The sequence below is a fragment of the Lacerta agilis genome, chromosome 5 (assembly GCF_009819535.1).
Source record: "Lacerta agilis isolate rLacAgi1 chromosome 5, rLacAgi1.pri, whole genome shotgun sequence".
Classification (NCBI taxonomy): domain Eukaryota; kingdom Metazoa; phylum Chordata; class Lepidosauria; order Squamata; family Lacertidae; genus Lacerta; species Lacerta agilis.
This window is the reverse complement of record NC_046316.1, coordinates 17916140-17934056: the sequence shown is the minus strand read 5'-3', so window position 1 is coordinate 17934056 and position 17917 is coordinate 17916140. Positions and strand designations below refer to the sequence as shown.

Sequence of the window (17917 nt, the reverse complement as noted above, 5' to 3'; positions counted from 1 at the left end):
AGGCAATTTCATTGTATTCTTTTCCGTGCCTGCTAAAGACATTCTTATTTAGATAAGCCTACCCAAACTTTAGAAAGTTTTAATGATTTTTAATTTGTTTTAGTCTATTCTGTTGTGGTTTTAACTTTCTCTATGTTTTAAATTATGGTTGTATTTTTTTAGTGATAATTATATTTTATCTTTTTTGTAAATCCCTTTGAAGGCTTTTCCTGCAATCAAACAGTATATATATATATTTTTAAAACACAAACATTTCTCATGGAAAGTGCAACAAAATCATTTCTTTCCGGAGACAAGCATTCATGGCATAAGCCACTTCTTTCATTGATACAAACCTTTTTCTTTATTTTTCACAGCTTCATGAAGTACAGCTGGCAAAAAGTAATTGCAAGTCTATGCCCACTCACATGGGTGTAAACCCCACTGAATTCACAACTTAATTCTGAATAAACACACACGTAATCAAGCTGCAAGTCACTAAAAATACAATGAGAATAAAAATAACAGACCAAAGTGAGGTTCTCTGTTTTGCAAATACCACTGACTTAGTTATAAAAGTCTGAAGTACTTTTACAAAAAGTGTACTACAAGTCACAGTCTGCTACTGGGAACAAAAAGCAGACATAATTTGTCACAAGACAAACTCAAGAGCAAAAGATACAGAATAAAAAAATAAAAGTATTTGAACTGTAACATTTATTGCCTTAAATATAAAAAATATTTAAAAATGCATTTCTGGGTCAACATTGCCACATAAGAATATCTATATAAAATCCCTTCCCATCAGTTGTCTAACAACTTGGAAACAGCTTGTTTCCTCTGTTCTGCAGTCATGTGTTCACAAGCTTCTAAGACATTTGCCACAATTAAAGTCTGTTGAATTGTTTTGGCTTTCACCCAAATTCTCCCATTCATTCCTAACACCAGTTCAAATGGATAAAGCTGTCCCAAATCTTGGATTATTTCACACTCCGGAGCTAAGAGTCTGCAGTCAAAATAAAATGTGAAAGGAAAAGTCAATATATGGCTCTGGTAAACTGTTCATACTTCTAATTATTAAGACCTCAATTCTTACAAAGCTACATTTTTTTCTTTAGGACCTACCCAAATCAGAGCAGGTGTTGGGATGCTTTTTTTAAAAAAAGATTTTGCTGAAAAAGTAACCTGCAATTTCACAGGCCCACTCATTTTGGGCCTTGGGAGATACCCATTATCAGGTTACATCCCACTAAGATGAGGTGGTATAAAACATTTTCATGGGACTGTCACTCTTTAGATTGCTGGTCAAGAGAGCTAGGGGCAGAGTGAGAAACTGCATGACTGACTGATAAATTAACATATTATTTGTGCAACAAAAACATGCCAGGGAGAAAAGTTCTTGCTTGGCTTTCTTCCCAAACATTTTAGTTTTGTATATGCAAAGAATCTTTAAGAAAAAACATAGCCTCTCACATCTAAAGTACCAAAGTGCTGGAAGAGTTTGTGTCAGATATCCTGATAGAAGTCTGTATTGATTTGTAGTCTTCAGTTACTACATTTTTTTTTTTTAGTTACATCAATTTTGGCATGCAATTAAAATGCCAAAGTGATATTAATCCTAGTTCGCATAGAACAGTTGCACTGCCAAACATGTATTTGCTTTTGTAATCTAAGCTAGAACTTCCAAGCTCAAAACACTTGGGTTAGAAATCTGTCACACTTACTTTCTTATTAGGCCTAATGACACCTTGAATAAGAAACCATCTTGTCCAATGATTCCCATTCCATTTGCTCGGCCACTGCTGTCAATACAGACCATCTCAGGTTCCATATCTTTATTGGCAACAATGAACTGTCCATAAATAAGGTCTCCCACCTAAGGGAAAAAAATACATAAATAGATGAAATGGTTCTGAATGTGTAACTCTTATGAAAGGTATCGTGTTCAACTTTAATAAATTTATATACAATTAGCTTCATCACACAATAATGCTTCTATATTCATCTGAAATGTGGGAGGTTATGTTACATTACAAATGAAGTTTTATTAAGAAATCATTTTGCCAGGGATGTAGTTGCTTGCTGTTCTCATTAAACAGGGCAACAAAAGCCTGTGAGATGTAATGTTGGCACGTCGGTCAACTGACATAAAATATTGTTGAACAACAAAAGATCTCCAAGCTTTTCTTTAAAGCGTCAATAGTCCAACAGTAAAAGGAAGATGCAACATCAGATTCTTAACTGTCCAACACTGATTTTAAAAGGAACCCAAACAGGCAAAGCCTGTTCCTATTATTCTTGCCTATCTAAGCATGACAATGAGTAATTTGTTACCACATGCATATTCCAAGGATCAGGAGCTCTTGTCACAAATTGACAGATGGAAGAGCAACATGCAAAGGAATTTAGACTCTTTGCCCAAGGTGTACATGATCTCCTTCAACATGTTCACACAGAGATGTACTGATAAAACATTGTGACTAAAGGAGAGGTATTGACTCAATAATACCATTGTGATTAATTAGCACAAGCTTAATAACATAATCCTGTCTGTTGCAGTAAATCACACTGAACTCAACAAGGTTCTCACGAAATTGTGTATAGAATGTAGCTTTAGAGAATCAATGCTGTCAGCCGTGTTCAGACTCCTCACCTGCACGTTCGGCCTGTTTCTTTTGGTTGCGCCTTCAAATGCCAAGTAGGATAGAGATGCTTGCTCACTTCCCCCAACATCCACTTTGAATATGTCCCCAGCTTTGGTTGTCACTATGCCAATCACATGGTCTCCCTTGACTGGAACATACTAGTCATGAAAAAAAATTGGGAGCAAGGAAGGAAAGTATTTTTAAATATGCAGATTGCTTTATCCTTCAAAACAAGCAAGAATGCTGATACATATTACACAGTATGCTCCTCAAACACAATCCATCATCACAATCCACTTAGCGTAGCAGCAGAATGACCAGGAATGGGCAAAGTGGACATACTGTTCTCTGCAGGAGTCCGTATGTTTGTGCTAAACTATGGTTTGCCTTGGTGCAGCATGTGATCCAAACCATTCTGCCCATATATACACACATACAAAATTTGGGCATAAAACTGTACAGTGTTGTCATAAGGTGTACAGATAATAAGTATAGGGTATTCTTAAAAGGTTCATACCACACTTCACTCAATTTCACTCTGCATCCTGGTAGAGTACAGTTAATCGCTAAAATGGTGTTTATTATACATAGTGACTAACATAATGATTAAATAAAAACACAGCAAAATGCTTGGTTTCCCACTCTTTTGGGATACTCTGACATGAATCAAAGAACACTGCAGCCAAAGTGGGTTCTTAAAGAAAACCGCTTCCGGAAAGTGCTTAATCCGTTCTAGTTGAAAAGGGATTCAAAGAAGTTATGCTCCAAGTTGGGGGGGGGGGGTTATCAAGTTTATACAGATCTCCTCCTTGAGGTGTTACTGGATAAGGTTAACATTTTTGATATAAAAAAATAAGAAAATAAAACAAGCAGCGCTGTACAACACCTTTTTTGTGAACTGCTTTGGTTGTTATTGCGGTTTTAGGATTCTTATGAAACCGGTTGTTATGAAACCAGTCCTCCTCCCCTCCCCCTTCCTTAATAATCACTGGAAATATATTTGGCATACCGCCCTTCACCCGTACATCTCAGGGCGGTTCAAGACATTAAAGACTGTCTGGAATCCTGTTTGCAGAGCGACTGGATGAGGCAGTTTTTAATTTCATTTTTTAAAACCTACAAATTTCAGTACTATACAAAACATCACTTTTGTAACCCACTTTGTTGTTGTTGCTTAAAACAAGAGAACCATTCTATGGAATAAATAAATGAAAACGTGGCCAGAAGCCCGCCTCCCTCCCTGTGAAATAACGGCGCGGAATCCCCGAAGGGGCAACCGCCAACCGCCAACCGCCACCCTGCCACGCATGCGCTGTTTCCCATTCCGCCACTTCCGTCGCCCCGCCCCGCCTTACCCGCCTCTGCTGAGAGTCCACCCAATAGGTTCCCCCGGAGCCACTTCCGCCGCCGCCGCCGCGGTAGCGCAGCAACCCGCACTTGGCGACAAGCAGCCCGTCCCCGCCGCGCCTCAACCCGGGCCCGCAAACCAGCCGCCCTTTCTGAGGGCCTCCGGTGGCCAAGCACAGCCTCTCGCTGTCCGCCTCGGCGTGGCCCGGCAGGAACAGGGCGTCCCCCGGCAGCACCACATGCCCTACAAGCTCCTCAGCCGAGCGCGCCATGACGCCACAAAACAGCCCGCTCGCTCCTCCTTTGCCTGCGCATGCGGGGGCAAGGGCCTTCTTGCGCATGCGCAGGCGATTCCCTCCGCCGTCTGTCTATCTCTGCCCTTCATCCTTTCCCAGGATCGCCGATGGACTCCTGCCACTATATAGACTGGGCTAGAGAGGCACTCGCTTCTTCTTTCCCCCGGGATCATAGAATTTTAGAGTTGTTAGTGATCCCGCTGGTCATCCAGTCGAACCCCCTGCAATGCAAGAATCTCAACTAAAGCATTCATGGCAGGTGGCCACCCAGTTGTCACAGAATTGTAGAGTTGGAAGGGACCCCGAAGGTCATCTGCAAAAGTGAGCTATCTCCTTTGTTGATTGGGAAAGGACCCCCCCCCCCGGTCATCTAATCCAACCCCGCTGCAATGCAGGAATTTCAGCGAAAGCATCAGTGGCAGATGGTCATTTTGCAGTGTAGGAAGAGTGAGAGCGTCATGTGACTGCATGCATGCATGCAAAAGGAACCAAACGGGGGGTGGGGTATTTGTGTGTGGGATGTCTTGTTACACACAATGGTTGTCAGTTTGCTCTCAGACCCCATTCAAGGTGTTGCTGTTAGCATACAATGCTCTTAACAACTTGGGACCAGTTTACCTGTGAGATCGTCATATGCTCACTCAACCGCTTCAGTCTGCAGAACTGGCACTGCTACAGGTGGTGCCACATAATACCTGTTCTGCACTGGTAAGAAATCCTTCTAATATGGCAGCACCTATGCTATGGCACTCACTGCCTATTGACACCAGGCAGGTACCTTCACTGTACCCTTTTGGGCACCTACTAAAAACGTTTTGTTTAGACAAGCATCCCCTGTATGTATCTAGTTTTAGTTTATCACTGATCTTGTCTCAAATATTTTAATTACCTCTCTAAATATTCCTTTCTAGCTTCAACTTTCTAATTTAACAGCAAATGAGATAAAAGACCACAATGAATCATCTCCTGGTTTCCAAAGCTATGGCGACACCATCTGGTAATTAGTGGAGACACAGAGATATGTGACAACTGCCGTATGAGTTTTTAAGAAGCACAGTACAGTAGCTGAGTATGTCTATCATGCACATCTCAGCAGTAACGAAGTCTTGAAAAAGTGTCATGAAAACTGACAAATCTAGACCTGAAGTTTATTTGCATGACCTTTTCCATAATATGAAAATGTCAAAATTAAAAGAATTCCTGCGGTTTAGTTCCACTGAAATCAACAACTGTAGTAGAAACACCGTGATCATCCACCCCAGAACACTGCAAGTTAGAGAAAGGGAAGAATCTAAACCAATTCAGAAGCTGCTGCTTTAATTTTTTTTTGTCACAGTCCTATGCACAACATCTTGTGAGAAAGTCCTGCTGAACTCAGTGGGACTTAATTCTGAGTAAACATGGTTAGGATTGCACTGTTACTCCAAATTCAGATCTTGACTGGATTTGGATTCCTCATCTAGAGTGGCTTCTTCATCTTCCGTGTCATCTTCTGTTTGTGTATCATGTTCATTCTGATTTACTTCATCATGTTCCAACTGGATTTCATCTCCATCATCCATCGTCTCCTGCGGAATCCGATTAAAATCTTCATCCATGGTTATTTCTGTCAAGGCTTCCTGGAGAGTTGTGCTGGTATCCTCCTCACCAGGTGTCTCACCCAATTCAGCCTTTACAACACTGGTGTAACCTTGATCCAATTTGTCTTCTAAGGTTTCTTTCTTTGACTCAGCAGTAGTTTCATGTTCTTCTGGAATCCTCACATCCTTCTCTTCTGTTCTCTTCTGTTAATACAAGTCAACATCATATACATGAGCACAGGGACATACACCACCACGAAAATTCTCCTTTTGAAACCAGTTATCTAGAGGCAATGTAATGTACTAATGGCTCAGATAATTCACAAACTTAAAGGGGATATTATTAAAAATAGTCTCAGTTCTCCCTTCTTCTGGAAATCAATAATAATAATAATTTATCATTTATACCCCGCCCATCTGGCTGGGTTTCCCCAGCCACTCTGGGCAGCTTCCAAGAACATATTAAAAATACAATTTATTATTTTGTAACAAAAATATTTAATAAATAATAAAATGTTCATAATAACTCAAACTCAGCCAAGGTAATCTTTGGCCATATGGATCTTCACTGAGTCATCAAGCCAATGTGGCATATGCTGGACTGTTTGGGCAAGGAAGAATGCCCTCCCAGGGAGGCAGTACTTTTTTACAACCCAATAAAGAATACTCCCTTATAAATAAAGCAAGAAAACAAATTTCTTATCTAGTGAACCTTCTGTTCTCATAAATACAGGCATTCCACCTACCCACTGACTCAAATGTTCACTTCCTCTCTCCTTATATTAGTTGTTCTCCCGCTGATGATTGACTTAGTTTCCATTTGTTTTTGTTTTTCCTGTTTCAGGGTGATCCAACAGTGTTGTTGCATTTCTGCATATGTTGCAGATGTTTCCATTTTTTAGTTGGAGAGTGATAGGTAGTTACTCCCACTATACAGGAAGTGGCCTTTCAGCCTTGCCTTTCCAACCCCCAGTGTCAGACCTAATCCAAAATGGAACAGCCTATCTGCAAAAACAGAAGTTCTCTAGATGAGAGCTTTGGTTATTTCCCCCCTGAACTGTACCTGTTCAGACTGCAGTTAGTAAGACTGCATGTTTGAATGTGTCTAAGAAAATTAACCTCCTTGCATGTCGAAGACTACAACATTGGGGAGAATATGCATTTTTTCTATGTGCAGGTTACTTGGGATATACCTTAAAACAGAGAGCACACCCCAACCAAGACATGAAGTGATACAGCTAAAGACTTTTAAAATTTGTTCCTCTGTAGGTTGTCCTGGTTGCATGAATAGGGTTAGTTTAAGTAACAGAACAAACACTCACTGAGAGAAAGAAGAATTTCAAGCAGCAGTGAGAAACATAAACTTGGAGAGCACAAGCAATATTCACGAAGCGAAGACAAACAAAACTTGTTGCAACGTTTCCCCAGCTCCTAACAGGTGCTCTCGTTCCAGATTAGCTGAAGCCCTGAACAAAAGCTGTGCAACTCTATTTGAAACTTGCAGAGGAAACACACCACCACCAAAAAAAGATATCCCTCTTCTGCTATACAGTACTAAAGGGCACAGGATCAGATCTCGCCACCAGTCCTGAACCAAACCATTTTGTTGCTATACAGGGAGGCAAGTGGAGTATAGTCTGGGGAGGAGACTTTAATCTCAAGACCTACATCTCTCCTCATCCAAAACGAATGTTATTCTTCATTATAATATAAGCTATTAGGATCTTGACTGACCAATTAATTTCCTTTCTCTTCCAATTTATTTTATTCATCTGATTCCATGCATTGACCACAGGCTTAGTTTTTAGACTCATACAATCTGCTCAACCACTTCCCTTTGACCCAAGCTTCCCAGATGGAAGTGAGAAATGTCCATAAAAAATAATGGAGAAATTGAGGATTTCATTAGAGCTATTACTGGCCAGCCACACACACCTGACTCCAAGCAATAGAGATAGGAAAGACAAAGGAGTTCCTGTCTTAAGTGTTCATTGAGAATCCAGAAATTCATCCTCCAAACAATTAATTACTCTGTTTTCTTATCTCGGTGCCCAAAACATTTTTGGAAGGTCACAGTTCGTGGAAGGTCATAGAGCAGTTATTTTATTTAAAAAGAAAGCTTTTTGTTTACACTTCTGTATACGTGGGTATGTAGAAACTACTCAATTTTTTGGTGGCCTCATTTTACTCTCAAACTGAAATACTCAACCACCCAATTTCATTATTAAAAGGGAATTCTGAGACAATAAACCCACATACATGTTGTTACTCACTTCATTTATATGATTTTTGTCAGTTTCTTCAATACTCTGCAGAATTGGTGCCCCATCCTTCTCAGATAACTCCGCAATTGTCTTCTTGGATTGCTGCTCTTTAATGATCTTTATAAAATAAAAATGTGATTTAGCTAACTAAAACAAATGATTGATGGTGTCTCAGCCACTCATCATTTAAAACCCAATAGCCATTCACTACAATGGCATTACTGGCTTATTTTTGGTTCTCTGCTGTCATTACAGATCACTACCTATTCACGTGGTAAACTTAATATTGCTTAGGAAAGGGTTTCAGACCTGCTGCTGTTTTTCAAATTTCTTGGCAACCAGGAGCTCTTCTGCTTTCAGTTTTTCCATCCTCTTCGCTTCTGCAAGGGCTTCTTCATGCTCACGTTCCAGCTCGGCCCTCTCTACCCTCCTCTAGAAAAAGCACAAAGTATTGAGGAAATGCACAAAGGATTAATGGGAACCCTGTCTCCTTGATGCTTTTAAATTAAGAAGAGACGCATTACCTTTTCTTCTTCATTTAATCTGTTCTTGTAGTTGTAAATAAAGTGTGCCAGGAAATCGATTGGGTCCACAGGCCGACGGTCCGCTGCTTCCGCAAGTCCCTCAGCCAAACATCTTCCTATGCGTTCCTTGAGGTATTTGACATCCATCCCCATCTTCTGCCAAGCTCTGCATGGATATGGCACATTGGGTGAACTCTTGCCAGATCACATTCCTTCATTCCAAGTTAATAAAATCAATGTTCCAGAAATAATTCCCAAGATCCTGCACTCTAATCAGGTTTCTTTACCTTCCGCCTTTGCCAACGTCCTCCCTGCACTTTCATACATCTCAGCTGTATTTTCAAAGCATACTTTGCTTTCTGCAGCGAATGAAAACATTTTTATTATTTATAAAAAAATTGTAATATCTATGGGTCTAGATAGTAACCGGAACTAAACCAGTTGGATCATTTACATGCACCATTAGGCACAAGCAGCTGCCCTGCCGATGCACCTCTGCATGCACAGGAGGGATGCCGGAAGGGGCCTCCCACAAATCCAATGGGAGATAAATATATGCAAAGGGAGCAGGAAAAAGAGAACAGACCAGTTACTTAATATTTGCATAGCACAATGATCACATCATCTTGGCGATCCTGACAGCCCTTCACAGGAACACTGGCTACACTCATTTGGTGGAGAATGAGACTCTTAATCTCAGGGCTGTGGGTTTGAGCCCCACCTTGGGCAAAAGATTTCTGCATTGCGGGGGGTTGGATTAGATGACCCTCGGGGGGCCCTTCCTTTTTTTGCAATAAGTCTTTAAAATTTTATTATTCAATCATCTTCTGATACAAAACTAAACAGTCATTTAGTAATATACATTATGCATTTCTTCTAAACATTTTTCCCTTAGATATTTTTACAAATCGTTGGAAAAAAGTGAATAGATAAAAATGGAGACTACTACATTAAACTCCTACCGCCCAATATTGGGCAGAAACAAAACAAAACTGACCTCGGGGCCCCTTCCAACTCCATGATTGAGTCTGTGATTCTATTAACTCCCCTGATCATTCTTTTTCCAAAGACTTGGCAAGAAACGGCGATTGCTAGCCGGTGGGTGCCCCAAAGACCGGGGCTCGCAGAACAAAGCCTTACCTTTTACGGGACCAAAGTGAGCAAAAGTTTTAAAACTTTGCAGGGAAGCCTTATGCAACCCAACCAACTAAACAAACCCTTTATATTAAAAGTCTACTTAAAAATTAATTCAGAAATAAAAAGAAATGTGTCCCAGGTACAGAATTTTTTTTAAGGCAGCTTTATAAAGGACATTAATGCTACTACCCCTCCAAAGTAAATAAATAAATCTGCATCGTACCACTAGCCAGCCAAGCTTTAGTCTCGCCGGATTGCACTCTGCCTTATGGGGCCCGATCGCGGGGATTCGGGCTCCCCGTCGCCTAGCAACCGGAACGCCTTACTCGACGCGAGGCGGCGCAGTACGTCCACAAGCGTCTCGTCTCCGCGTGCGCGCGCTGTTGCTGCCGCCTCATTGGCTTAATCGCCGCGCGCCTACTGTTTCCGTCTCCCGGCATCACAAGAGATAGGAAAGGGAGTTAAAAAGAAGAGAAGCCATGGTGCTGTCATCTTCAGGGTGCCGTTCCGTCTCCCTGCCTGCAGCAGAGAGATAGGAAATGAGAGAGAGAGAATCCCTTGCTGCTCTCATCGGGATGTTCTGTGTATTATTACCGTGGAAACAGAAAAGCACACTAGCTGGTTGTACATGAGATGAAAATAGGAGGAGGAGATAGCAGAGCCCAAGTCTCCAGGACTGGAAGGCGCTGCTGTGCAAGAAGAGTTCGAGCTTGAACCCAACTGCACAGCACGATTTTTGAAATGTTTAATTTTTTTACAACATTTTTTGCTTATTAAAAGTATTTACGATCCGATCTTCATTCAAAAGTCCCAGGGTGGAAATGTACACAGTGTAAATCGAAATTTGACCTTAATGTGGTGGTGGTGGTGGAACACTCCCCACAGATTGTTGTGGAAGTCCACCAGCTGTTTCTGAACATCTGTATTTGTGAACACTTCGTGTGCCCAGCAGAAGTTGTATCACTTCTGTATGTGTCCCCTTCCTTCTTTGGTGTTGTTGCATGTCACTCCACTCTCCTAGCAGTGCAAGAATCCAGGTGTTCCCCCAGGGTTCATGTTTCCTTTTGGAATGAGCACAGCGGAGACTATGGTGTCTTTATGATCTATGGGTTATTCAAACTGAGCCTACGACCACAGCATCATCACCCCCAAAAGGGACTTGTTTCTCCCATAACTGCAGCCTTGGATTCAAACAGACATCAAACATTGCGCTCTGACTCTTTCTCCACCTTGCTGCTTTACTTCTAGGTCCTATCACTGCTCTGAAACTTTCTACTCTAAACCCTGGCTTTATCTGTTGAGGGAAGGACCCCCACCCATCTGCTGTCTCGCACCAAACCCCTTAATCCCCCTTAATGGCTTGTCACCCAGGCTATCGCCCTCACTAGGAGGCTAGCTTGGCTATTCCATGAATTAGAAGCCTTGATTAAATTCTAACACTTGTTGGATCCAGGGATTAGGGGGGTCTGGCACCCAGATTAACAGCCTAAACAGTGTGTATGATTCCTACCTTTTTGTTGCAGCTGCTAATTGGCTAAGGGAACCGCTTAGCTGTATATACTGGAGGTTGAAATTAGCATTAATTTATTGATAGATGCTTGTATAAAAAACAAGTACCTGTCATTTCTTGTTACAAGTGGAATACTGTACTGATGTGTTTACCTTAGTGGAAAGGAAAGGAATAAAAGGGTTTTTTAACCTACCTTTCAAAGGTGGAGGTTTGTTTTTAAAAGGGTTCCTTTTCTGAATATAGTAATATGCGAGCTTATAAATTACCCACATGATACAGGCATCCAAAAATAAAGTAATGCAATGTAAACATTTCAACTTCATATATTCCTTTTTCCAATTGATAACAATAAAAAACACAAAGAAATACTATCTATCCAAGAAGGAAGGAGATACAGAATCTTCAGGGAGATAGCAGCATAGGGCTAGAACACTGGTCCGTTGCTAGGATACCAAACAGCAGCATCCAGACTTAACTGTTTCCTTCTTTGGATACACACAGATCTTATTCTTCTAGACAAGAGTGAAGAAAATACCAGTAAGGGTTTGGTCACCCTTGCATCAGGAACAAAGTTCTCCTCTTCATATGAGTGTGAGTTATCTTTTAGTAAGTACTCTTTCCATGTTCTTAAGTCGATATCAAATGGCAGTTTAGTACCTACTTAGTTTGAATAGGCTCTGGAATCTACATTGAGCTAATCCAACCGCAGGTTAGTTTACGCATCAGTGTGGTTGGATTAACTGCCACGGGCTTGAACCATCCCGAAATCTGGCTTTTGTTCTGTTGTGCAGCTGCTGTCCATTTTCATGGGGCTTATGCAGAAGGATTTCTGGGGTGGATAGCACTAACCTGAAATAAATTCTTAGGAATTGCAGCCTTTAAATTCCACAGAGGAAGCTTTTAATCATAGATTTTCACCCAGGTCAAAGCTAGCTATTAATTTATTGGTTTCTTTAAATATCTCAGCAATTTTTTAAACTGGTAAAGGTTGTTAAAGCAGCTTATATTTCTGTTTGTTAAATTACTGTAATGTAAACATTCAAAATGTTTCCCTCTTCCTCCTCCTCCCACTGCTTGCCACCATTTTTAGATCCAAAAGGACTAATCGCCGTCACAGATACTTAGAGAACTGAAAATGGAGACTGCATATCTCAAAAAATGCCTAGGCAGATGCTTGGCAGAGGGCCTTGCCGAGGTGGCAGAACGTCGGCCAGCAGACCCAATCCTGTACTTGGCATGGTGGATTTATAAATATCGGAAAAATATGGATGACGCCCTCCACGTGAGTCCTCTGCTTCTATACTTCATATTGCAAGGCTCTTCAAATATTAAATGCTAATGTTGGTTATTATATTAGGGGAACAGTCTTGTGTGTGTTAAGTAAAACACAAGTATCGGCTTTGCATCTTTTGATGCTTGCTGAGTGGCCAGGTGATAATCCTAGAGCCATGAATGAGATAACACATACTTTCAGGGCAGGAGCTAAAATTACTTTGTTCCCATTCTGTCCTGGCATTTCCTGTTATTAAATTAAAGGTGTTCACTACTCTCATTGTTAATAACACTTGAGCAGAGCTTTACACTATAGAGATGTCAAGGCTGAGCTATGCCCCTTTCTGCAGCTAGAGAGAGTCCTAGCCAAGGACAACTTTCTATTATTATTATTATTATTATTATTAGGCTAGGGACTGCACTCCTGCTTGCTCTGCTTGCATATTTGTAAACAGACAAGATATTACTGTAAAGTCCCAGATACTTTTGCCTAGCAATAGATCTGAGCCTATCATTTTCTGTTGCCTGAACCTTTTGCTACTTAGGGAGATGTGAAACTCTGTATCTCCTTTTCTGTTTTCTCTTATGCCGACTTTTTTAATTAAAAAAACAATCATTGCCAGAGGAGACTGGAAAGGGAAGATCTGGAGCGAGAGCGCGAGGAAGCCAAAAGAGAACTGGAAATGATCGAAAGAATGAAGGAAGAAGAACTTTTGTTTCAGCAGAAGCTAGAAGAGGAGAGGCAGGTAGGGCAGAACAACCAAACAGAGAAACAGTCAAAAAGCCCAAGCTGTGTGTGAGTGCTTCCAGAAGGGGGCATTATCTTAAAGATCTGATTCCCCCCCCCCTTTGTGGATAGCATCCTCACATTCCCGAAGACCAGGGGGTAACCGGAGCCTTCCATTGCATGAACAGAAGAGCATTGTGCCTGCACAAGGGATTCTTTTGAATGTTCTGAGGTTATACATTGATAATTTTTGAGAGCTCATACAGTGGTACCCCGCTAGACGAATGCCTCGCAAGACGAAAAACTCGCTAGACGAAGGCATTCGTCTAGCGGAAGGCTGCCCCGCAAGACGGAAAAGTCTATGGGGCTGCCTCGCAAGACGAAAAATTTTCGTCTTTTTTTTTTTTTCGTTTTGCGGAGCGCGGCTGTCATTGCCGCTCCGCAAGACGAAAAACCCGCTAGACGAAAATTTTCGCAGAACGAATTATTTTCGTCTAGCGGGGCACCACTGTATCTCAGAGATGAATTAAAAGGCACCGGCAGGGTTTGTAATGTTTGGGCAGAAATGTGCTTTTGCGCTAGCTAATGCAATTTCATTTAATATACCTGTACAAGTCTGCTGAGAAGTAAATCTGGCTGAATTCGGTAGGCTTTACTCCCAGGTACCTGTGTATGGGATTGCAGCCTTTGTGTGCACCATGTGTGGATGGGTGGATATTTTCCCTTTGGCTGATCTCTAATCCCAACCCACAATTCATAAAGCAAAGCCAACTGGTCCTTTTTAAATGATATAAACTATTTATTCATACATAGGTGGTGGTGGGGGAACCCTTGATTAAACATGGAGCTAAGGCATAAGATTATAAATTTTTCTGTGACCATAAAGCAAGAAAGTGTAAAATTATATGATTTCTACTTTCGTTGACCAATCTAAACTGAACACCAGAGAAGTTGGCTCAGTTTGCACACAATGCTAAGTCGGCTGGTGGGTCTCATTTTTTTTAATGCCGCCACCCCACCCGCCATGCAAAAACTCCCTGCAAATCAAGAAGAAAGAAAGAAAAAGACTAGCACACCAAGGGAGAAATTCCTTTTCACCAACTTGCGCTTTTGCTTTTGCAGGCCCAAATGGAACGAGAACGGGAAGAACAAGAGAGATTAGAGAGAGAAAGAGAAGAGCAGCTTCTATTGGAGCAGAAACAACAAGCAGAGTTGGAGGTAGGATAAAATGCCATTGATGATCATTTCTATTTTGCATGCCAACACTCATCAAATAGCCGTCTCCCAAATTATGTTCCAGCAGCTTTCAGGTGAGGAATGGCATACTTGGGGTCTCACTTTTTTTAAAAAAACAACTGTGTTCAACTGCTATTTCTTTGACAGTTTTAAAAAAATGTTTCCCATTCTTACACCACAGAGTGCGTCTTTTACCCATTTATCCCATTTTTATCCTCAGAACAACCCCATGACATGTAAGCTAGGCTGAGGGAGGGAAAGTTAGTGCATGATTAGCCTAAAGTCATGCCCAGTGTGCTTCATAAGTGAGTAGGGATACGTGTCTCAAATCTGGGTACGTGTCTCAAAGCTACATCACACTGACCTGGTTCGTGCATAATGCTAAGCCATGGTTTGTTTTACGCACTGCTCGTTAACCACAAGTTGCCCTGCGGACAACCCAACAAACAATGGCTTGTTTCTCCTGTGATCTGGTCCCCCCACAAGTGTTCTTGCCTCGTGCTTTTGAAGTTTGGTGAGCATCTAAGTTAGGAGAGCCAAGCAAACCATGGTCAAGGATGAGTTTGCACATAAGGCCAAGCCCAAGCCATAGTTGTTTCCCCATCCTTTAAAACAGGACATGTGCAATAACAATAAGGGCCATTAGCTGCTGGGCAGTGGAGCAGGGGAAAGTTACATGTTGCCAATTTGTTTAAATTATTCCCGAAGAAGACATATTTACGCTTTCGTTGAAAAACAAGCAACCGTCTAATCAGCCAGAATTGGCCTCTGCTGACTATGGTGGATCATTGTCTTAGTCACATTGCTCAGAGAATAGAGGGAGAAATTCAGTGGGTCTCAAGTGCTGCTGTGCATCTCACACAGGTACCATTCATTTCAATGAAATTTTTGTGCGCAGGAGATACTGCCCATTCAGCCCAATGGTCTGAGAAAGGAGCTGGGGAATGGCTTGCACCATGATTTTCGTGTGCTTACATATTTACGGCTTTGTTCAGCTGAATACATTCGTAAAATCGCTTGGATTCGCCGTGGTATTGAAAATGGAATTTGAATTGTAGGCAAAGGCAGCTGCTGAGAAAGAGACACCGTCAAAAACCTTAGCTGAGCTGACCGACAAATATGGGGCTCCTCATCTGAGCAGAGTTGACGAGATAGATGAAATTGAACAATCTGACGTAAGTACGACCAGATTCCTCTAAGAATGCCACTAGCAGGACACAAAGGCAGGAGCCCTCTCCTGTTGCTCCTCTCCAGCAACTGGTTTTCATTGACATTTTGCCTCTGAATATAGAGATCCCATGGCGTTGTTGGTTTCATGTGACCAACAGTCTTATTATCCTCCATGAATTTTCCTAATCCCCTTTTGCAGCTACCTCTGGAAGGAAGTTCTCATTTCCAGTGCATGGTTCCGTTGAGAGCGTGAGCTACTGGTGTGACGCTCACATCAGGGTTTCTGGAATACTAGAGTGTGGGAAGAAAGCAAGGAGAGTGTTGCTGCTCACCTCTGCTCCTCTTCTGGGGCAGTGATTTTCAAACATTTTGCCTCTGGAGGACCGATACTTGCACATGGTCTGGGTGAGTGGAGGGAGGAGATAACCTCAGTCCTATCCCTCCTGAAGTGGTAAAATGCAAGGATCCAGTAATGAGAGAATACTCTGTGGTGCCCAGGTTATTATAGGGCCAAACTAGATATGATGGGAGAAAATCTGCCACAAACACAACAAAAAAAAGCAAGGGGTGTTATCCAGTTTTAATAATAAAGGGAGTGGTTGAATAAAGAGTATAGAGAGATCTCCCCCTATCTGATGCAATGATCTCTCTAGGCAACTTTCTCCCAGTTGAACTTGTTTCTGATATTAAAATAATGGAATCGCAGAATCGTAGGCCTGGCAGGGACCCCGGGTGTCATCTGATAAATTCTAAGAAACCCCCCCTGAAATGTTTGGGTTGAGTTTTTGTTCACTGAGTAGTCTGACAGCCATTTAAACACCTTTTTTTTTTTTTTTTGCTTTTTTCACAGATCATCTTAAGAGTTCCAATAAGTGATAACGTTCTCTCTTTCTCCTCCTCTCTATTTTCTTGACTTCTAGCATGCACTGACTACAGTAGCTGAGACAGAGGAAGGAGAAGAGTCGCCTGTTTGAGAGATGTCTTTCTCACCTGCAGCTGTTTATTCCAGAAACTTCAAGGGTTGCTACAGATGTGGATGGCTGGTATCTGTTTTAGGGCTACTGATACAATGAATTAATGTTGCTAAAGAGCAAACTCCCACCACCAAAATATAAAATAAAAGCAAGCTGTATAAGGTAGTCCCTATTTACTTACTGGATGCGGCGGTGCCTTCATGTACAATATAACCCAATCACTAGTTGGGATTAAACAGAGCTAAGAGCCCAACAGCAAGACCTCTCTGTTGTATTGGCAATGAGGTTGTGCCCAAGCTTGCCATGTCATAGACTTCAAAACACTGCCTCTCTGGGGAAGGCCAGAGAGGGCAGAAGCAGAGCGGATTCTAATGGGTCAGGAGTCATGACTGGCATTGACAGAATCTACATCCGGCATCCCCAAAATCGGCCCTCCAAATGTTTTGGGACTACATTTCCCATCATCCCTGACCACTGGTCCTGTTAGCTAGGGATGATGGGAGTTGTAGTCCCAAAACATCTGGCGGGCCGAGTTTGCCTATGCCTGAATTCCACATGGTCACTCATGGGTGGAGCAAGACAGGTTTGTGGGTGGAATCAATAACAACAAACGTTTACTAAAGACACTCTGAAATTCATCTCTTAACACAGGCATCAGCATAAAGCCATGTTTTTATCATATTTTGTGCCATTTAGACCCCAACATTTCAGGTGTGCACATGGGGAATTTGCATTCCCTAATGGGACTCCAGTTGGCTTCCTTTGCTGTGAAATTCTGAAATAAAACAAGACACATGTACACAGAAGACACCAAAAACAGAAGATCTGCCCCTTTTATATTAGTAACAAAATATGGTTTTTATTTTAATTTTAGGATTATATGATTATATTTGGATGAAGTGGTGTTGCTGTTTGAAAAATATGTCCAGCTATGTGGATTTCTCCCTCTCCCTCGCCTTCCCCCTCAAATGGTTCTTGCAGGTTTATTTAGCTAAACCTGAGACCCCTTACGCAGACACTGAAAAGAATGCGTTGATAGTAATATGCTCCTCACAGCTGTTGCCATCCTACTACTACTGAAAACAGATATGAGGCCCAAAATAAGGTCAAACTGAATTAAGCAGTGTAACTAGACGGGCTCCTCTCGAAGCTGGAATTCTCTTTCTGTGTGTGTATCCACACACTAAATGGTAGCTACACACACAAACTTGTTCTTTATTAAGAGCCTGCATTGCAGAAGCTTATGTGTATCTAGC

The 17917-nt window shown here is 41.7% G+C and overlaps 3 protein-coding genes across 8 annotated transcripts; 1 reads left to right on the top strand and 2 right to left on the bottom strand.

The window, feature by feature from the left end:
* Positions 1-319: 319 nt before the first annotated feature.
* Positions 320-4277, bottom strand: EXOSC3 (exosome component 3). Its single transcript, XM_033148765.1, has 4 exons — positions 3980-4277; positions 2633-2782; positions 1704-1855; positions 320-985 (listed from the first exon to the last, which is right to left on the bottom strand). The coding sequence occupies exons 1-4, from the start codon at positions 4241-4243 to the stop codon at positions 784-786; spliced, it is 768 nt and encodes a 255-aa protein (XP_033004656.1). The 5' UTR covers positions 4244-4277; the 3' UTR covers positions 320-783.
* Positions 4278-5450: 1173 nt separating this feature from the next.
* Positions 5451-10084, bottom strand: LOC117046630 (DPY30 domain-containing protein 1-like). 4 transcript variants are annotated; one of them, XM_033148762.1, is made up of 6 exons: positions 9996-10022; positions 8923-8994; positions 8636-8801; positions 8421-8543; positions 8121-8228; positions 5451-6051 (listed from the first exon to the last, which is right to left on the bottom strand). In XM_033148762.1, exons 3-6 carry the CDS (start codon positions 8786-8788, stop codon positions 5686-5688), a joined length of 750 nt encoding a protein of 249 aa, XP_033004653.1. In that variant the 5' UTR covers positions 8789-8801; positions 8923-8994; positions 9996-10022; the 3' UTR covers positions 5451-5685. The 4 variants fall into 4 exon arrangements, with proteins under 4 accessions (XP_033004653.1, XP_033004654.1, XP_033004655.1 ...); XM_033148763.1 differs by lacking the exon at positions 8923-8994 and having other exon boundaries at positions 9996-10084; XM_033148764.1 differs by lacking the exons at positions 8923-8994; positions 9996-10022 and adding an exon at positions 9776-9827.
* Positions 10085-11721: 1637 nt separating this feature from the next.
* LOC117046629 (DPY30 domain-containing protein 1-like) lies at positions 11722-16826 on the top strand. 3 transcript variants are annotated; one of them, XM_033148760.1, is made up of 6 exons: positions 11722-11867; positions 12373-12564; positions 13178-13300; positions 14404-14499; positions 15576-15692; positions 16608-16826. In XM_033148760.1, exons 2-6 carry the CDS (start codon positions 12418-12420, stop codon positions 16659-16661), a joined length of 537 nt encoding a protein of 178 aa, XP_033004651.1. In that variant the 5' UTR covers positions 11722-11867; positions 12373-12417; the 3' UTR covers positions 16662-16826. The 3 variants fall into 3 exon arrangements, with proteins under 3 accessions (XP_033004651.1, XP_033004649.1, XP_033004648.1); XM_033148758.1 differs by having other exon boundaries at positions 11722-11873; XM_033148757.1 differs by having other exon boundaries at positions 11722-11888.
* The last annotated feature ends 1091 nt before the right edge of the window (positions 16827-17917 follow it).

Coding starts and splice junctions, on each gene's coding strand:
- EXOSC3 (XM_033148765.1), bottom strand. CDS start 4,243: ATGGCGCGCTCGGCTGAGGAGCTTGTAGGGCATGTGGTGCTGCCGGGG. Junction 2,783..3,979: donor TGGACTCTCAGCAGAGGCGG/GTAAGGCGGGGC, acceptor TTTCATGACTAG/TATGTTCCAGTCAAGGGAGA. Junction 1,856..2,632: donor GAAACAGGCCGAACGTGCAG/GTGAGGAGTCTG, acceptor TTTTTCCCTTAG/GTGGGAGACCTTATTTATGG.
- LOC117046630 (XM_033148763.1), bottom strand. CDS start 8,788: ATGGGGATGGATGTCAAATACCTCAAGGAACGCATAGGAAGATGTTTG. Junction 8,544..8,635: donor GATTAAATGAAGAAGAAAAG/GTAATGCGTCTC, acceptor TGCTTTTTCTAG/AGGAGGGTAGAGAGGGCCGA. Junction 8,229..8,420: donor AATTTGAAAAACAGCAGCAG/GTCTGAAACCCT, acceptor TATTTTATAAAG/ATCATTAAAGAGCAGCAATC.
- LOC117046629 (XM_033148760.1), top strand. CDS start 12,418: ATGGAGACTGCATATCTCAAAAAATGCCTAGGCAGATGCTTGGCAGAG. Junction 12,565..13,177: donor ATATGGATGACGCCCTCCAC/GTGAGTCCTCTG, acceptor AATCATTGCCAG/AGGAGACTGGAAAGGGAAGA. Junction 15,693..16,607: donor ATGAAATTGAACAATCTGAC/GTAAGTACGACC, acceptor CTTGACTTCTAG/CATGCACTGACTACAGTAGC.